Raw genomic sequence first — 16271 nt, forward strand, 5'->3', positions numbered from 1 at the left:
GCTGGGTCTTGATATCTCAAGACGTCTTTTTAATACTTTTCTTAAGGTGAAGGTTGGTGATAAGGAAGTAGACATTCTGAATGGCTTCAGACTTTACATTACTACAAAACTGCCAAATCCCGGTTACTCTCCTGAAATTAGTGCTCGAACCTCCATCATTGACTTTACTGTGACCATGAAAGGTCTTGAAAATCAACTCTTGGGCAGAGTCATTCTCACAGAGAAACAGGTAAAAAAATTAATTGTATCTTTCTCCTGGCTATATGATTTACCTGTAGAAGGTTTTACTTTCATTTTAATTTATTATTCTCTATTCCCATGTTGCAGGGTAACTTCCTGGCTCTCTGTATTGTGATTATTCTTAATATAATCTGTTTATGATGGTTTAAAAGCTGGCATAGAAGAAATTAACTCGTTCATATGGAAGTTTCTCTTTGTATTATCGCAGCTGAACCATACTCACTTTATTTTTCTTGCCTCAATGAGTTATAGCTTCATGAGAATGGCCTGTGAAAAGGAAAAAGGCCTGGAATAAAAACTGATGTTCTTCTGTCTGCACACTGTGGAGCTCATGGCAACATAACCTGGTGCAAAGGATTCAGACTTCGTTACTTCCTTGCTCCAAGGGGAAATGGGCTAACTACTTATTTTGACATTGCAGATGTAGTTGAGGAAGTCCATGTTCAGGATGACAATCCCAATAGACATGCCACCAATAGTTCTAGAGGGAGGCTGGTTGGTATCTTTTGAACTATTGGATACCTAATCCCTGTGATTTATAACGTCAGGCAATGTTGAAGTCAAATGAGACACTATGCATTTATGACTGTATTTACTAAGATCTTGGCAATAGTTCCAGTTTACCTTCACTAGAGAGGAATATGGTTGTTCCCTTATTATGGCATCTGTTGAGGTCCTCCCATCCTCCTCCCCCACCTACACCCAATGTAAGATGTTCCTCTTTAATGGCCTCAGTCACTTGTTAATGTCAAGTAGTTGCATTTCATTCCTGATTAGTCCATGGATCTCAGGAGAGAAAACATACTCATTCTATGAAGGCTTATATTTTGTCAGACAGCTTCATTGCACCATCAGCTTCGCTTCAACCAGTGACAGCTTGTCAAACCACTATGTAACAGAATTATCACTGTCTGAAACATACTGTGATTTGTATATTCACAAAGCCTTATGCCAAACTTCACTTCTGGGCCCTGTCATACAGTACATTCATCAGAATGACAGTCATTTTATCAGCAAATTCCTCCAGACATTGCAGTTACTGCATGCCTGCTTGGAGGACACAGAAAAGATAGGAGCTTAATTTTTCTCAGAGGTGCAAAGCAATAGACTGAGAAGTAATGGACTGAAGTTGGAACATTGGAAATTCTGATTAGATATTAGGAAAAAAATAATTACATTGAGAGCGATCAAAACCAGGAACAGATTACCTAGGGATGATGTGTAATCTCTGTTCTTGAAGGGGTTCAAGACTCAACTGGACATGGCCCTAAGCAGCTGACCTATTTAGACCCGCTTTGAGCAGAGAGTTGCACTAGTCCATTTCTGGACATCCCTTCTAAACTAAAATTATTCTACTATTCCATGGTATCTTTGCCACTAACTGTGAATGTCTAATCGATGGACATTCTCTGCTCTCTGGAGCAGCTTCTCAGAGTGGTGTACTCGCTACTGCTTTGTTTGTGACCATCTGGGGATAATTCTTCCAGATAAATGACACAAGGACCACTTCACACGCAAGGGGACTTTCACAGAATGTACTTACTGCTTTTCAGTTTACTTGGCCTCTGCTTTTGCACCCTGTGGTTCAAGGTTTCCTGAAGAGTCAATTTGGACATATCCCACTGTCCAAGACCTTTTTTTCCTATGATATCTAATTATGCACCTTTCAGAATTTGGGGATTTCCCTCCGAAGTGTCTGGATTCTTGCTACCTTCTTGTAGCCTTTGGTAGGGAGGTGGCGGAATTATTTAACTGTGAGACAGTTTGCCAAATGATTTGAGTAGTATGACTGCTTGGTGGTATGCAGGGTTAGACTGTATGTATGGAACTTCTGCCCCCAAAAGAGAGGAGATTATTTATCTGAAGTTAGTGTTCTTCAAGGTTTGTATGTACATTTATATCCTTCTTGCTATTGCACTGTCTCTACTATGGTTCTGCACTTTGGATGAGATTTAGACATGCAGCCAGGAAAAGGAGGGTTTACAGCATCATTTAAAGATTCTGCAAAGTCTGACGTCCTGTTCCTGTGTTCTCTGGTATGCCCACTGGTAGAAACTGTGTGGCATACATCTCAAAGAATTGGTTGATTACTAGTAAGAATACTGGTGGTGATTTGTTCTTTTCCACCAGAATATTAAACCCATTTGCAAGTTGTGAGCTATGCATAAGAAGGTCAAAGGGTAGTTTAATTCTATTCCACTTCTTGGAATAATTGGATTTGAGAGGCTTGATACATGTCTGAATGTAGTATCACTTATAAAGTTTTAATGATATGATCATTTTGATACATTGGCTGTTATGTAATTTGACAAAAGCTTGCTTATTTAGTGTCATAGAAATAGATATGTCAGATTAGTAGTGGAGTGTGGCTTTTTGAATTTTCACATTCATACTTCAAGGTTTGTGGTGGAAAAAGGCTCAAGTGTTGTAAGGAACAGTTGATGCAAATGCTTGCACCTTTGAATAATTTTGTGACAGAATTTTATATTTTATGAATATTAACAAGATTCTTCAGTACAACCTGTAAAAGGATGTCAGCTTATGAAAGCAATTCCATAAAGCTGGATTTGAAATAGCCTGTTTCGTGCAAGTTCCTTGAGTTTATGTATATGGTAACTTGGCTTAGTTTTTTTGCATCCTTGATGTTATGACCGGAAATTTTTGAAGACATGCAGAAAACTTTCAACTGTGTACTCTTCCTGATCTGCAAAAAGTATTTTAAAATCATCTAAGGTTACTTCACTTGCTTTAGTTTAGTCATTCTGTTTCCAACTTGTTTCTCAGGTTCTTCTTGTGAGGAAAACTTAGCTTTCTGGTTTTTAAATGCATTGCACTCTAAAATATGTTTGACCTTTTAAACTAAATTCAGCAAAACATGAAATTGGCTGAGAATGATTTCTCAGCATGATAATTATTATATTTAATTGGATGCTAACATTCTTTTAATGCTATACTTTTAAAATTGTTTCTGCTTTGTCAAACTTGCGTAATACTTGTCTTGCTTCATAATTGCTACCTGCTTTTCTTTAGTTCCATTAGGCATCAGTTGATTGAAATAGTTAACTGTAGTTTTCTTGCCTTTTTTAATCAGTTTTTGTCAGAATCTTTTGAATCTGTATGCACATCTTCTAAGTTGTGATATATACATTATTCTATGACAATGGTCCCAAAAAATCTTTTCTACCTGATGATGATGATGTTTCAATATATCTTTTGTACAGTGACAAGAAAAGAACCAAAATCTGCTAATGAGATTAATTTTTTTTTTTTTTTAAATTTCCTTTTTAAGATAAAAGGACTTTCTTTATAAGAGCTAAATGTTTGAAATACTTAGGAATGTTAGCAGAATGTAGGAATGAGAAGACCACAAGTTTAGAAAGTGGGAAAACAAAAAAACAATTTCAAAAGTTGTAACAGTGTTGCAAATCTGTATAAAATGAAGGCTGCTCAAACCTTTCCTTAAGCCTTGCTAAGGTATGAGGTTCATAATACCTCTAGTGCTACATGAGAGATCATGTATTTCTTAGTGTTGTCCTTGTTTCTTTGGAATAGTAGCAACCTGTCTGCAGTGCTGAAGTGAACTTGGCAAAGGTGGAGTGAACACACAGCTTCCAACTTTGGAGAGACGTTGCTGAAACTGTCCACCAGACCTTTGTAAACAGTGAAAGAGTACTTCTGTAGACATAGCTAATATTTCTACCGACTCACTTATTGTTGATTAATAAGATTCATATTAACCTTATCTTATGAAAGACTCTTAACCCATCCTCTCCCTTTTTCTTTCTTTTTACTTCACTCTATTGCAACATTTTGTATTGTTTCAATGGGAATGTTTTTATCTCTGAGAATTAATCTGTAATAAATTTTTGAAGTTTAATTTTAAGAGTAGTGTAAGAATGAACTGAAAGGCCTTTTATTGCTGAAGAACATACTTTTCTATATATTTTAAACAGATTTTTTTAAAATGTAAAGCTGTTAATCAACAAGTATACATCTTTTATACATGACCACTGGGAAACAAAGTAGGTATATAAACCACCCAGCTTGTATTACTAAAAGTAATCAATGAAATACTTCTAGTGAAGGAACTCAATTTGAGCTCTACATGCTTTCTTTTCTTAATCAATGAAGCATTTCAGTGAAAGACTGAAGTTATCCCTGTTTGATGGAGGAGTATTTTTAGATGCACTTCTTGAAATATTTGATGCTTGATTCATTGACATGATGCTTATTATTACTGAGACTATATTTTCAATATGGAGATTGGCAAATAGGGCATAAGTGAGGATGGCATTAGATGGAGTGAAATAAAATTCTGTGCCTAGAAAGATGCTTGCACTTGTCTTTGAAACAGAAAGAGAAGAAAAACAATTACTGTTCTCAACTTCTAATTCTATTAGGACACAACATGTGTATTTATTGAAACAATTTCTTTATGCATACTTATGTAGCAGGTTCAGAAACCTGGCAGTAGATCTGCTGTCAGAAATATCACAGGAATTCTTTCCCCAAATTAGTGCAGTTACTCTTGACCTACACTGTTTTAGTAGGATCAGTACTTTCAAAACTAAATACCTTGTTTTGATTGCTCTTCTGTTTTCCAAATATTACCGTGTATTCCAACAGGAATTAGAGAAAGAAAGAACAGATCTTATTGAAGATGTGACTATGAACAAAAGGAGGATTAAAGACCTAGAAGATAACCTTTTGTTCCGACTTACAAGCACTAAGAGTTCTCTGGCAGATGATGAGAGTCTAATAATTGTATTAAGTAACACTAAGAAGACTGCTGAGGAGGTGACACAGAAACTGCAAACTTCTGCTGAAACTGAAGTACAGATCAACTCAGCCCGTGAAGAGTACAGGCCTGGTGAGTGAAGGTAGTAATGAAAGACAAATGACTGGAGCATATGGTTAAAACAGCAATACTTAGAGTAGGAGAAAAGGTAGGATAAGATGAGGGAGATCATAATGGATGGGAAGGATCTGTGCTTTACTGTAAGTAAAATGTATCTAGGAACAATCTTGAGCTATGGTGGAGAAAACAGTCAGTGTTTTGCCTTGTGGAATTTATAAGGTGGAATGATCTATTCTCTCTCTAGACTTCCTATTGCTCTATATACAAGTGTACCTGTTCATCTAGTCTACTGGCCTTAGCCAGTAAACTTGGGAGGGCTTGGTTGTTCTTTCTTAGCTGTTAAAATGTTGACACTTTTTATGGACTGTCAGTGAGAACAGTCATTAGGGTGTTCAGGTAACTGTATGTTTGAGTTCAACATGTTGACATTCTTTTAGGGAGATAGTATAATCATAAATGCTTTTTGTATTTGTTTGGATGAATGCTTTGTTTATCCTGTCATAGATCCTTAAGTTATTATAGTCAGAACATTTCATCAATCTTTTGGCTTTTAACTGACAGGTGAAAACGTGAAAAAAAAAATGCTCTGTGGAATTAAGTGTTATAGCTGCAATTTAGGAAACGTGTGAAATGGTACTGTTAGTGTACTGGAAATGATTGCACAGTTTGTAAAACCTTTGTATTTAAAACTAAATGACTGCTGAAAGTAAGTTAAATCAGTGCTGGGAAAGTTAAACCAATATATAGTTCATTTGGCTTTTAAATGACTCCGGTAAAGATAAATTTGTTTGGATAATCAAACAGTACTTCAAATCATCTTACATCCATACGTTCTACTGGTGATCTGAATATTGGAGTATACCATCCAGATACTCTTCAGATATGCTTATATTTGCGAACTGGACTTTACATAGTATGAATTAATTACTGAAAATATTTTTTTTTTTTTTTTTTTTGCTGATGTATAAATGAGGATTAAATTAATGTTTTAATTATTTTTCTGACCAGTAAAGAATGGAGCAACTCAAGGATCTTCAATTAGCATTATTGTTAAACTCACTGAACTTGTAGAGAGTTAGTTTTCTGCTCTGCATTTCTACTTTGAACACAGTCTTGTTTCCTGTCCTTCAGTTGCAACTCGAGGTAGCATCTTATACTTCCTTATTACTGAGATGAGCATGGTCAATGTGATGTATCAGACTTCGCTTCGACAGTTTTTGGGGCTTTTTGACCGCTCCCTGGCCAGGTAATTTAGCTAACAATGAGTATCATTTGTATTTACCCAGTCCAGGAGGTGGTTGTAGTACAGCAAAGGTTTGCTGTAAACTAATGTCAGAAAGAAGAGCGTTGCTTATTACAATCTTGACAGGAGTTGTCAGTTTAAATGCCCATAAGCCTTTATCTGTTAGTCACCAAGGCAAAGAACCTTCAAATGTACTTACAGTCCTTAAAAATTAGGCATTAGGTAATTAAAAGCCATTATACTGTGCTGATTTTCAGCTATGCAGAAAGGCTTGATTAGAAAGGGGTTTTTTTTGTTGCTGCTTCAATCTGAAAGTTGTTGCTAGCTTGCTGTCTGATATTCTGTGTTTGTGATTTATTATTTTTTTTGTGTTTTGAAAGTTCTGAACTATGGCTTTTTGTCTTTTACATAGTATTCCCTTTAATAAAGCCTATGCAAATCGACATTCAACTGCAGACTTTTCTTCCAACAGGTCTACCAAGAGCCCTATAACTAGCAAGAGGATTACTAATATTATCGAACATATGACATATGAAGTGTTCAAATATGCTGCCCGAGGACTCTATGAGGAGCACAAATTTCTTTTCACGTTATTACTTACATTGAAGATAGATATACAAAGAAACAGAGTGAACCATGAAGAATTTCTGACACTTATTAAAGGTTGGAACTATAGAACAATTTTAAGTAGAGCACATGTATTGTTGTAGAAAATTTGTGAGCTGTAGTTTTATTTCCTAGCCAACCTGCTGCTTCCTTTTGCACATGAGAAGCCAGTCAATTGAAAGAACATGTGCTTATCATTCTGTTTTGGTGACAGATAACATTGTGTGGTCTTTCTAATTTATAGCAGCACACTGAATATTGGTAAATACAGCTTTGAGAATTGTGAGAATTTAAAAGGAAAATTATTAAGTATCCCTTTAGTTGGTGTTTATGCCTGCTGCTCAAATAGCACCAGGTATGTGTTTGACTTAGGAAAATTATTATTATACTAAACATCTTTTAGTTTATTTGGTAACTGCAGAAGGACAAGCAAGCAAATAGGAACAGAAAGTGACATTAGCAGTTTAATAGAGTATCAGACTCTTAGCTGAATATGACTTTAGGCTTTAGTCTTAACTGCATGCAAGTACTGTGTATCTTCACTTGAAAGCTTGGGGTCATTTTGTGTTACCTTTCCAAGATACTTAATTTTCCAGGCAACATTTATTTATGGATTAGAACTATTAATTTTTCCATGTTGAATCTTCAGAATATCTTTTCCCAGCAAGCATTATTACCAGACACATTGCACAAAGAAATAGTAAATCCTCAAAAGTGGTTAACAAAGAATAAGTTTAAGGTACATCATAAAAAAATTTAACATAAACTAACAAAACTACAAACTCTGCTCCACCAAAGATGACATGACTTTATATGGTAGAAAACCCTTGTAACTTCATCATTAAAAATATGGATTCTGGTAGTTTGTGTTTTTTTTATTTATTTTGTGTTTGTTTGCTTTCAGCTTCAGTTGAACTCCAAGGAAGGCAAATGTACATATTGGCAAAGTTACTACATTATCTACAACAACAAAAAAATCAAAGAAGAAAACATTGAAATTAAACTACTTCAGTTTTATCTCTATAAACTCAAGCTTATTCTTTTACAGCAGAAAATAGATTTAGCTTGTAATGGGAAGCTGTTAAGCTTAAAAAAAAAAGTTCTAAAGTAAGATGAAAAATAACCTTGAAAAATAAATTTTGCATGTTACCTAACTCAGAAATTTCTTTATGAGCATCCTTAGTTATTAAGTAGTCTTTCTCCAGACTGGGGAGACTTAGTCATATGAAATAGTCTTGCAGTATCTAGTTTACATTGTCCAAATAGGTCCTAATTTTTTATTTTTTTGTCTTTTGCTTCTCTCCAACAGTTGTAATTATAACTAATTCCTAATTTCTTGCAGGTGGTGCTTCCCTAGACCTTAAAACTTGTCCTCCTAAGCCAGCTAAATGGATTCTGGATATGACTTGGCTGAACTTGGTGGAGCTCAGTAAACTTAAACAATTTTCGGATATTCTTGATCAAGTAAGTGAGAGCTTTTTAAAATTAATTTCTTGTTTGACAGAGATCATCTGGTATTGATCAAGGCATGTCGTGGGAAACTGGTTAATTTTATAGAACAGAATGAAACTGACAGCAGATAGCCACAGTTGTGGCTCTGACTGCTTAGCAACCTTTGTTGTTAAAAAGACCTAAAAACCCCCAGGAAAATAAGAAGAAAGTAGAACATTTCACACCCTGTATAATTGTAATACGTTCAGATTGAGCTACAACTTGCTATTATGCAATTCACACAATGCAACTTGAATCTTCTTCTGGTTGTTAGATTTTCTTGCATCCCTGTTGTGCTTTCTAGCACTGTGTTTTAGGATGCTTGTTCCAATATTTCTCTGATTACATGGAGTAAGAGTGAGGGAAAGATTGTTCGGTAAATTCAGCACTTGTATGAATAGTCTTAATGAACACTAAGTTTATGGTAGCTAATGGAGTAAGTAAATAGCATTTGGTATATGTGAAGAGTACCTTCTGTATGGTCATGTGGGGAGCAGATACACATCTAGTGTTCTCAAAGCTTTGTCTGAGCCTAGCTATCTGTGTTCTGACCTTACTATGCCATTATATCGTTACTGGAAAGCACTGAGTAGTAGCTCTTTTTTTTTTTCCAGAATATTAATACTTAAGGGCATTTTTGCATTCTACAATTTTGTGGTTAAAATCTGAAAGCTTATCCTCTCTTTTTTTTTTTTAATAACCCTACTAAATCTGTGTACTAACATTGATAAACAAATGCCTGTGTGTGGATTACATGTCTCTGACCCTCATTAAAATTTTGTGACCTAATGACAGTTGAAATGTGACTTGTATGTTTAGTGAAATTTACTCCTTTGATGGTATAACTGCAGATTTCCAGAGCAGAGAAACAGTGGAAAATCTGGTTTGATAGTGAGAATCCTGAAGAAGAACTGATTCCTAGTGGCTATGGTCAAGCCCTGGACTGCTTCAGACATCTTCTTCTTATCAGATCTTGGTGTCCTGACAGGACCATAGCTCAGGTACATTTATATAGCCAACATAGTCTATTTAGGTGTCATTAGAATAATAGTTACAGGATTGCACTTCAATACTTTTTTATTTAACGCTAAACTCCTTTTTGTAATGGACTTTTACATTACATTTTCTGAAATTCTTTTCAGACAATTTATGCATTTGTTACAAGGGCAGTGTTGGCAAAATTATTCCAATATATTGAACTGATATTACCCAATGATTTTACTATGGAGACAGGATTTCATCTGGAAACATATGTGTTTATCCAGTTCTGCTTTATCAGTTCAGAAGATATTTTTGACTGTCCTTGCTGATATTACTCACTGGAATAGTAGAAGTGTCCTCATGTTAGGCTGAAGTAAAATCTTCTCATAAACGCAGTTGACTGAGAGAAAACAAAACATGAAAACAATTTAGTTGAGAAACCATTTCTTGCATGGAAGAATTAGACCCACCTTAGAAAAATCTATCTTGAGGTCTGTTCAAAATTTTTAATTTAAAGCCATCTATTTAGATAGGAGAGAAATATAAAATGAAAGTTTATTAAATGGTTAGACCTATTTTTAAGAAAAGTCAACGTCTAGAAGCCTATTTTTAATCTTTATGTTCTTCTCCAGTGCAAAAGAATAAAAATTATGCAATTGCTGACAAGTTCAGAGCGATGGTTGGCAATTGACTGAAGTTGGAATGCATCACTAGAAGTGTGGTATTAATTTTATGGATGCAAAGCTTTAGACATTGTAACTGGATTCAGAGAAAGTCTCAACAATTATTGGTGTAGCTGTGGTCAACAGAAAGTTAAATGATACTGTATAATGAATCTCTCAGATGTGTGCTGTGTGTCTGAAACAGATCATGCAAAAATTAGTTCCTCAGTTCTGTTAATGGGGGCAAGATACACTTTCATTTTATGATGGTTTTATGAAAACTGGTAGTTTATCAAATGCTGAATGCTGAATATCTTTTGTCTCTGAGAAGTAACCCGGAAGTATTAAGGGGAAGATTGGTCAAAGACAAAAGCAATGTAGTGAGAAAGATCATCTTGGACTGTTTGAAAGAGCCTTTTCTATTTCTTAGTAAAAAGGAACAATAATCTAACAATTTTCAAAATAAATAAATAAGGAATAACAGAGATGGTCTTCACCTGTTCCTCTGGATGTTCTACTTAGTGACAGTTACTTTCATCATTACTACTATTAATTCATTATTTGTTTAAGCATGAAGGTGGGAAAGACCTAACGCCTTTAAGCATATCTTCCATCCTTTCCTCCTTTTTTTCTTGGTATTTGGAAAGCAAAGCTAGATTTTAAGGTCAGGAATTATGCTATCTAATGGACATACCATCTTTAAATCATTAAAACCTTTCTAAAGGTTTAGTAAGATTATTTTTATTATACTGTAATTATAGGTATTATATATAACTACATGCAGATATACATAGTAGAATAATTTTTTTTTAAGTTTGAACTGGTCTTATAAAGCTATAAGAAATAACACTTTTAAAGACAATATGATATGTTAACATGTAAAAATAAATTTATTGCGTATTTGTATTTCTGATATAAATTTATAGCAGCCTTTGCTCTTCAGTTTACTTACTGGTTGTATTTACACTGGGAAGAAAACAGTATTAAATGATTATATCACGGCGTAAATTTATCCTTTTTAATATAGGCACGAAAATACATCATTGACACTATGGGGGAGAAATATGCAGAGGGAGTCATCTTGGACTTCGAGAAGACATGGGAAGAGTCAGATCCACGTACTCCTCTCATATGCTTTCTTTCCATGGGCTCTGATCCTACGGACTCAATTATTGCTTTGGGAAAAAAAATGAAGACAGAGACACGATATGTTTCCATGGGCCAGGGGCAAGAAATCCATGCTCGTAAACTTCTACAGCAGACAATGGCTCATGTAAGAGACAAAAATCTGAATGCTTTTTGTATCTCTATTAAATACTTAGAAATTAAAATCTTGTCATGAAATAAAGTTGTTTGGTGGGTAGTTAATGCTGATGCAAGAACCTGTATTTGTTTGTGTAAATAAATGTCCCAAGCAATAGAACTGCCTTTCAGAGTTATTTAATTGGCCATAACAAGCTTTTTGATACTGTGCAGATGTCAGAGTTTTTCATAGAAAATGACGTTTTTGTTGTAGGTGGTTGACTGATGAACATAGCTGAATGGATTGGATTGCATGAATGTTAGATGTTCTTCAGCAAGCATTTCACAACATTTTTCCAGTTTTGTATTTTTAGTAGTACAAACATATTTTGTTAAATGAAGAAGATTAATTCCAAATACACTATTGATAGTTACAAAACCTTGAGAAAAACAAGGCTGTATGGAAAAGTATTTAGTATTGTATTTAAGTCTTATGAGGAGCGGCTGAGGGATCTGGGATTGTTTAGCCTGGAGAAGAGGAGGCTGAGGGGAGACCTTATCACTCTCTACCACTACCTGAAAGAAGGCTGTATTGAAGTTGGGGTCAGCCTCTTCTCCCAGGCAACTAGTGATAGGACAAGAGGGCATAGTCTGAAACTGCGCAAAGGGAAGTTCAGGCTAGAAATTAGGAGGCATTTCTTCACAGAAAAGGTCGTTAGGCATTGGAATGGGCTGCCCAGGGAGATGGTGGAGTCACCATCCCTGGAGGTGTTTAAGACAAGACTGGATGTGGCACTTAGTGCCGTCGTCTAGTTGACATGGTGGTGTTAGGGTAAAGGTTGGACTTAATGATCCCAGAGGTCTCTTCCAACCTGATTGATTCTGTGATTCTGTATCGCTGTTGTCTGGATTTTGAATTGGGATGGATAATCTGATAGCATAGGCATTTTACACGTGAAACATGGAAGAAATAAATATTTCCTGTATGAGAAAGAAAAGCTGAGATACTCCAATTTAGCATGCTTTGCCCATCAGGTCATAGTACTGCTATGCCTGCTGATGTGAACAGATTAAACTTCTTGTGCTCCTGTGTTATGAGCTTCTTCCCTGTCTATATAACCAGTTTTCCTCTGACTTTTGCCTCAGATTCTCATTTGACAACTTTATATTAAGAGGTGATTAGCAGATCAGATGAGAAGAAACTAGTTCAAAAGATAGGGAAGAAGAGCTCCTTTTGTTGAGTTAAGAGGAATGCAGTTACTTTCCCTCACTGTCTTAGATACACTCTTAATGAAGAGGTATGTGAAATTTCTATATGAAGTATGGTAATTCATATGAGAAAGTTTGGTATTTGTTGATTGATAGCAATAGATTAATTAAGTAGGTATATTTGGTTATTTTCCAAGCCTCTGACCCTTGTGAGGAGTAAAGTTTAGCAGCTTGCTCTATGGAGCTACTTCTAGGCTCCTTTATATAAGTCAAGATTGATCAGTGGTTATCATCACTATAGTCATATCCAGATATATTTTAAATGTACTGAAATGGAAGAGTAGGAACTACTTGAAAAGACTAGTAAGGACAAGTAAGGACCACTTGTTTAGATGATAAAACCAAACAAGATAACAACGCGTCCAGAAGGAACAGCCCACAGCTTAGCTCACATGAGCTTTCTTTTGGAGAAAAAAAACTTTATTAATTGCATTAAAAATTATCAATTAACAAGCGTACTGTTACTATGGATACTGGTCTCTGTTTGTACATGAAATGTACATGAAATCAAATGATTAAGGCACTGATTTTGATTTGGTGAGCCAGTGGTACAAAATTGACTGTGGAAGATTTCTTCCTTTAACAGCTCTATATAGCACTTAAACATACTATATTTTGCTATAGCTTAGATACCTTGGCTTTGTTCCTAACCTACAGCATAAACAAAGAGTGATTTAAGTGATTTCAGTTTGTAAATAATATTGATAACTTTATATTCTGTTGTTTTAAACTAGGGAGGTTGGGCACTTCTGCAAAACTGTCACCTTGGACTTGACTTTTTGGATGAGTTGATGGACACTGTAACAGAGACAGAGACTGTCCATGAAAGCTTTCGACTGTGGATGACAACTGAAGTTCACAAGCAGTTCCCCATCACCCTTCTTCAAATGTCTATTAAGTTTACCAATGAACCACCACAAGGGCTCAGAGCTGGACTAAAGAGAACATATAGTGGTGAGTGCTGGAGTAGTAATGATTTAAAATTAAGTTTTGCTCATTTTTGGACTCTCTGGTATTATCATGTGGTCACATTGTAGCCACTGATAGTAGGTGTAGGCTAGTATGAGGAACTGATCACAACTATGCCAGGACACATCTTGATCCTTGGTTTGAGCTAAAAGTTGTCAAAACTAACAGGAAGAGATCTGCTGAAGTTCTGATGCCAGAACTAATTGGACAGCAAAACAGGAAATGCTTTTTTTTTTTTTCTAAAATGTTGGCTTCTAATATCTGAGTTCGAAGTGTTGAAATTTTTCATCTTGTGTCTTTTGGCAAAAAAGCGACATGTTAGTCTTTGTTGGCTATGGAGTGCTCTTTGCATTGCATAAAGTAAAGGTCAAAGAGTCTCTGCAGAAGCAACTTAATGGGAATTCAGCTATTAGTAAACTCTGTTTTTTTTCCTGAGGTATACTCTTTTAATTTGAGCAACTTCATAAGATGCTATAAACTGTCTCCAGCATGGAACGCTTTGTAGGACAATAATTTACTCTTGGGAGAGACAGAGTGCCAACTGAATATCTCTAGGAGTGATATTTTAGCACTGATTTGAAGTAGTTTTGAAAAATACTATTACCATGTCTCTTATAAAGCCCACTTACAATCAATAGGTGTCAGCCAGGATTTACTAGATGTCAGTGACATGGTACAATGGAAACCAATGTTGTATGCTGTAGCCTTTCTACACTCCACTGTTCAAGAAAGACGCAAGTTTGGATCTCTGGGTTGGAATATACCCTATGAGTTTAATCAAGCTGATTTCAGTGCTACTGTGCAGTTCATTCAAAACCACTTGGATGGCATGGATGCCAAGAAGGTAATTAATGTTTTTGTGGGAAAGGTGGATTAGGGTGATGGATCTTTCTAGTAGTGGAATGTATATACATGGTTCCCAATAACTGAAACACAAACATGATTTTAAATTATTCTTTTGTTTCTTTCCACAAATATTCAACGTTCCAAGTATACATGTCTGTAGACCAGCAGGCTTAAATTAGACTTTTAATAATGTGCATGTTAGATTTCTATATTAACCTGTACATTAAAAAAAAAATCCCTCCCAGACATCTCCACCAAAAACTTCAGAAATACAAATCTTATAGACTTTCTTTTGAATGCTGATTAAGTCAGATAGTTGAAAATAGATGACTGTATTTAAAATATTCTTTCGTTTAAATCTATTTTGAGTAGAAATAATAAGATTTGGCTTCTCCAGCCTATCTTGGCAGCAAGAAGAAGTTGAATGTGGCTTTAAATGACTATGTAAGAATTCCTCTTACATTCCTCACTTTCATATGGTCAGTTGTCATACAGAGGTCTGTGGCAGATCACTTTGCGATTGGCATTTTAAGTGAAGCTGAACGCATGATTGGAATGTAGCTGTATCCCTCTTGCCCAGATGCTGGAATAGCCTCTTGAATTACTTGTCAATGAATTCTATTTTGAGAAATCCTTGAAGATGTTCTGAGAATGCAGGCTTATAGGAAAAAAGAGTAGTAAGAAAATAACTGTCTTCCAAAAGGGACAGAGATGCAGGACTTGGTATATCAGCTGTTCTTACTAAGTGAGATGTAAATAGGTGAGAAGAGGATAAGCTAAAGTCAGTGCTTTCTGCTTTTAGGGGATCTCCTGGAGTACTGTTGGTTACATGATAGGAGAGATCCAGTATGGTGGCCGTGTGACAGATGACTATGACAAACGACTCATGAACACCTTTGTAAAGGTTTGGTTCAATGAAAATACATTCAGTCAGGAATTCAGCTTCTACAAAGGATACAGCATACCCAAATGTACTATGGTGGATCAATACCTTCAGTACATACAGGTTGGTAAATGAAAGTTTTTAACACAAAAAAAACCCAATTCGCTTGTTTCTCACAAGTTCTGCATCCCTATATATTGTCTTTTCTTCTGAGTACCTGTATTTTGTCTTTTATTCACACATTCTTCATTGTTTTCTAATAGTCTGCATATCTATTAGTGACAACTAATTGTTGCTATTAATGTTATCATTGTCATGACAGGAATCTTTCCTTTTTCTTGTGATTTGCTTGAGGGACATACCTGAAGGCATACAGTTATTAAAGAGGGCAAAAAATGGAGTCCAGACTTTGGGTACAACCTCACAGAAATAAATAGTGTAGATATATGAAAGTGCAAGCTGACTATTAAAACAGCATATAGAGGTTAAAACTGAATTTATTGTTAACCTTGATGTGATTTGGGTTGTGACGTGACAAATAGATCCCAGCAAGTTATTTGCCCTAAGACAGTTTGAAGAGATCTAGCCTCTCGCTTTACAATGTAAGGTTTGGGGTTTTTTTTGTGTTTGTTATTTGATTTTGTTGTGTGGGTGGTTGTGGTTTTTTTGTTTGTTTTTGTTTTGTTTTTGTTTTGTTTGGTTTTTTGTTTTTTGTTTTTGTTTTTTTATAATTACCTTAGAAATCTGTCTCCATTTATGCTCTTTTTATATTTTACTATGTAGAGTCTTCCTGCTTATGACACACCAGAGGTGTTTGGTTTGCACCCCAATGCGGATATCACTTATCAAAGTAAACTTTCCAAAGATGTAATGGACCTCATCCTCAGTATTCAGCCTAAAGATAGCTCTGGTGGAGGAGGTGAAACCCGAGAGGCAGTTGTAGCCAGACTGGCTGATGATATGCTGGAAAAGCTTCCTGCT

General features: G+C 35.5%; 1 protein-coding gene across 1 annotated transcript in view; it reads left to right on the forward strand.

The window, feature by feature from the left end:
- Positions 1-16271, forward strand: part of LOC104163856 (dynein heavy chain 5, axonemal-like) — a gene marked incomplete at its 5' end in the record, with an annotated part of 45472 nt that overhangs the window by 21116 nt on the left and 8085 nt on the right. The window contains 11 exons of the mRNA XM_009702985.1: positions 47-229; positions 4867-5110; positions 6230-6344; positions 6814-7004; positions 8290-8411; positions 9290-9439; positions 11109-11354; positions 13327-13546; positions 14200-14405; positions 15210-15413; positions 16074-16271. The exon at positions 16074-16271 is cut by the window's right edge and continues 48 nt beyond it. Of these exons, the coding sequence (XP_009701287.1) occupies positions 47-229; positions 4867-5110; positions 6230-6344; positions 6814-7004; positions 8290-8411; positions 9290-9439; positions 11109-11354; positions 13327-13546; positions 14200-14405; positions 15210-15413; positions 16074-16271 (2079 nt within the window). The remainder of the gene's footprint in view (positions 1-46; positions 230-4866; positions 5111-6229; positions 6345-6813; positions 7005-8289; positions 8412-9289; positions 9440-11108; positions 11355-13326; positions 13547-14199; positions 14406-15209; positions 15414-16073) is intronic.

Source organism: Cariama cristata, unplaced genomic scaffold, assembly GCF_000690535.1.
Source record: "Cariama cristata isolate BGI_N322 unplaced genomic scaffold, ASM69053v1 scaffold13266, whole genome shotgun sequence".
Taxonomy (NCBI): Eukaryota; Metazoa; Chordata; class Aves; order Cariamiformes; family Cariamidae; genus Cariama; species Cariama cristata.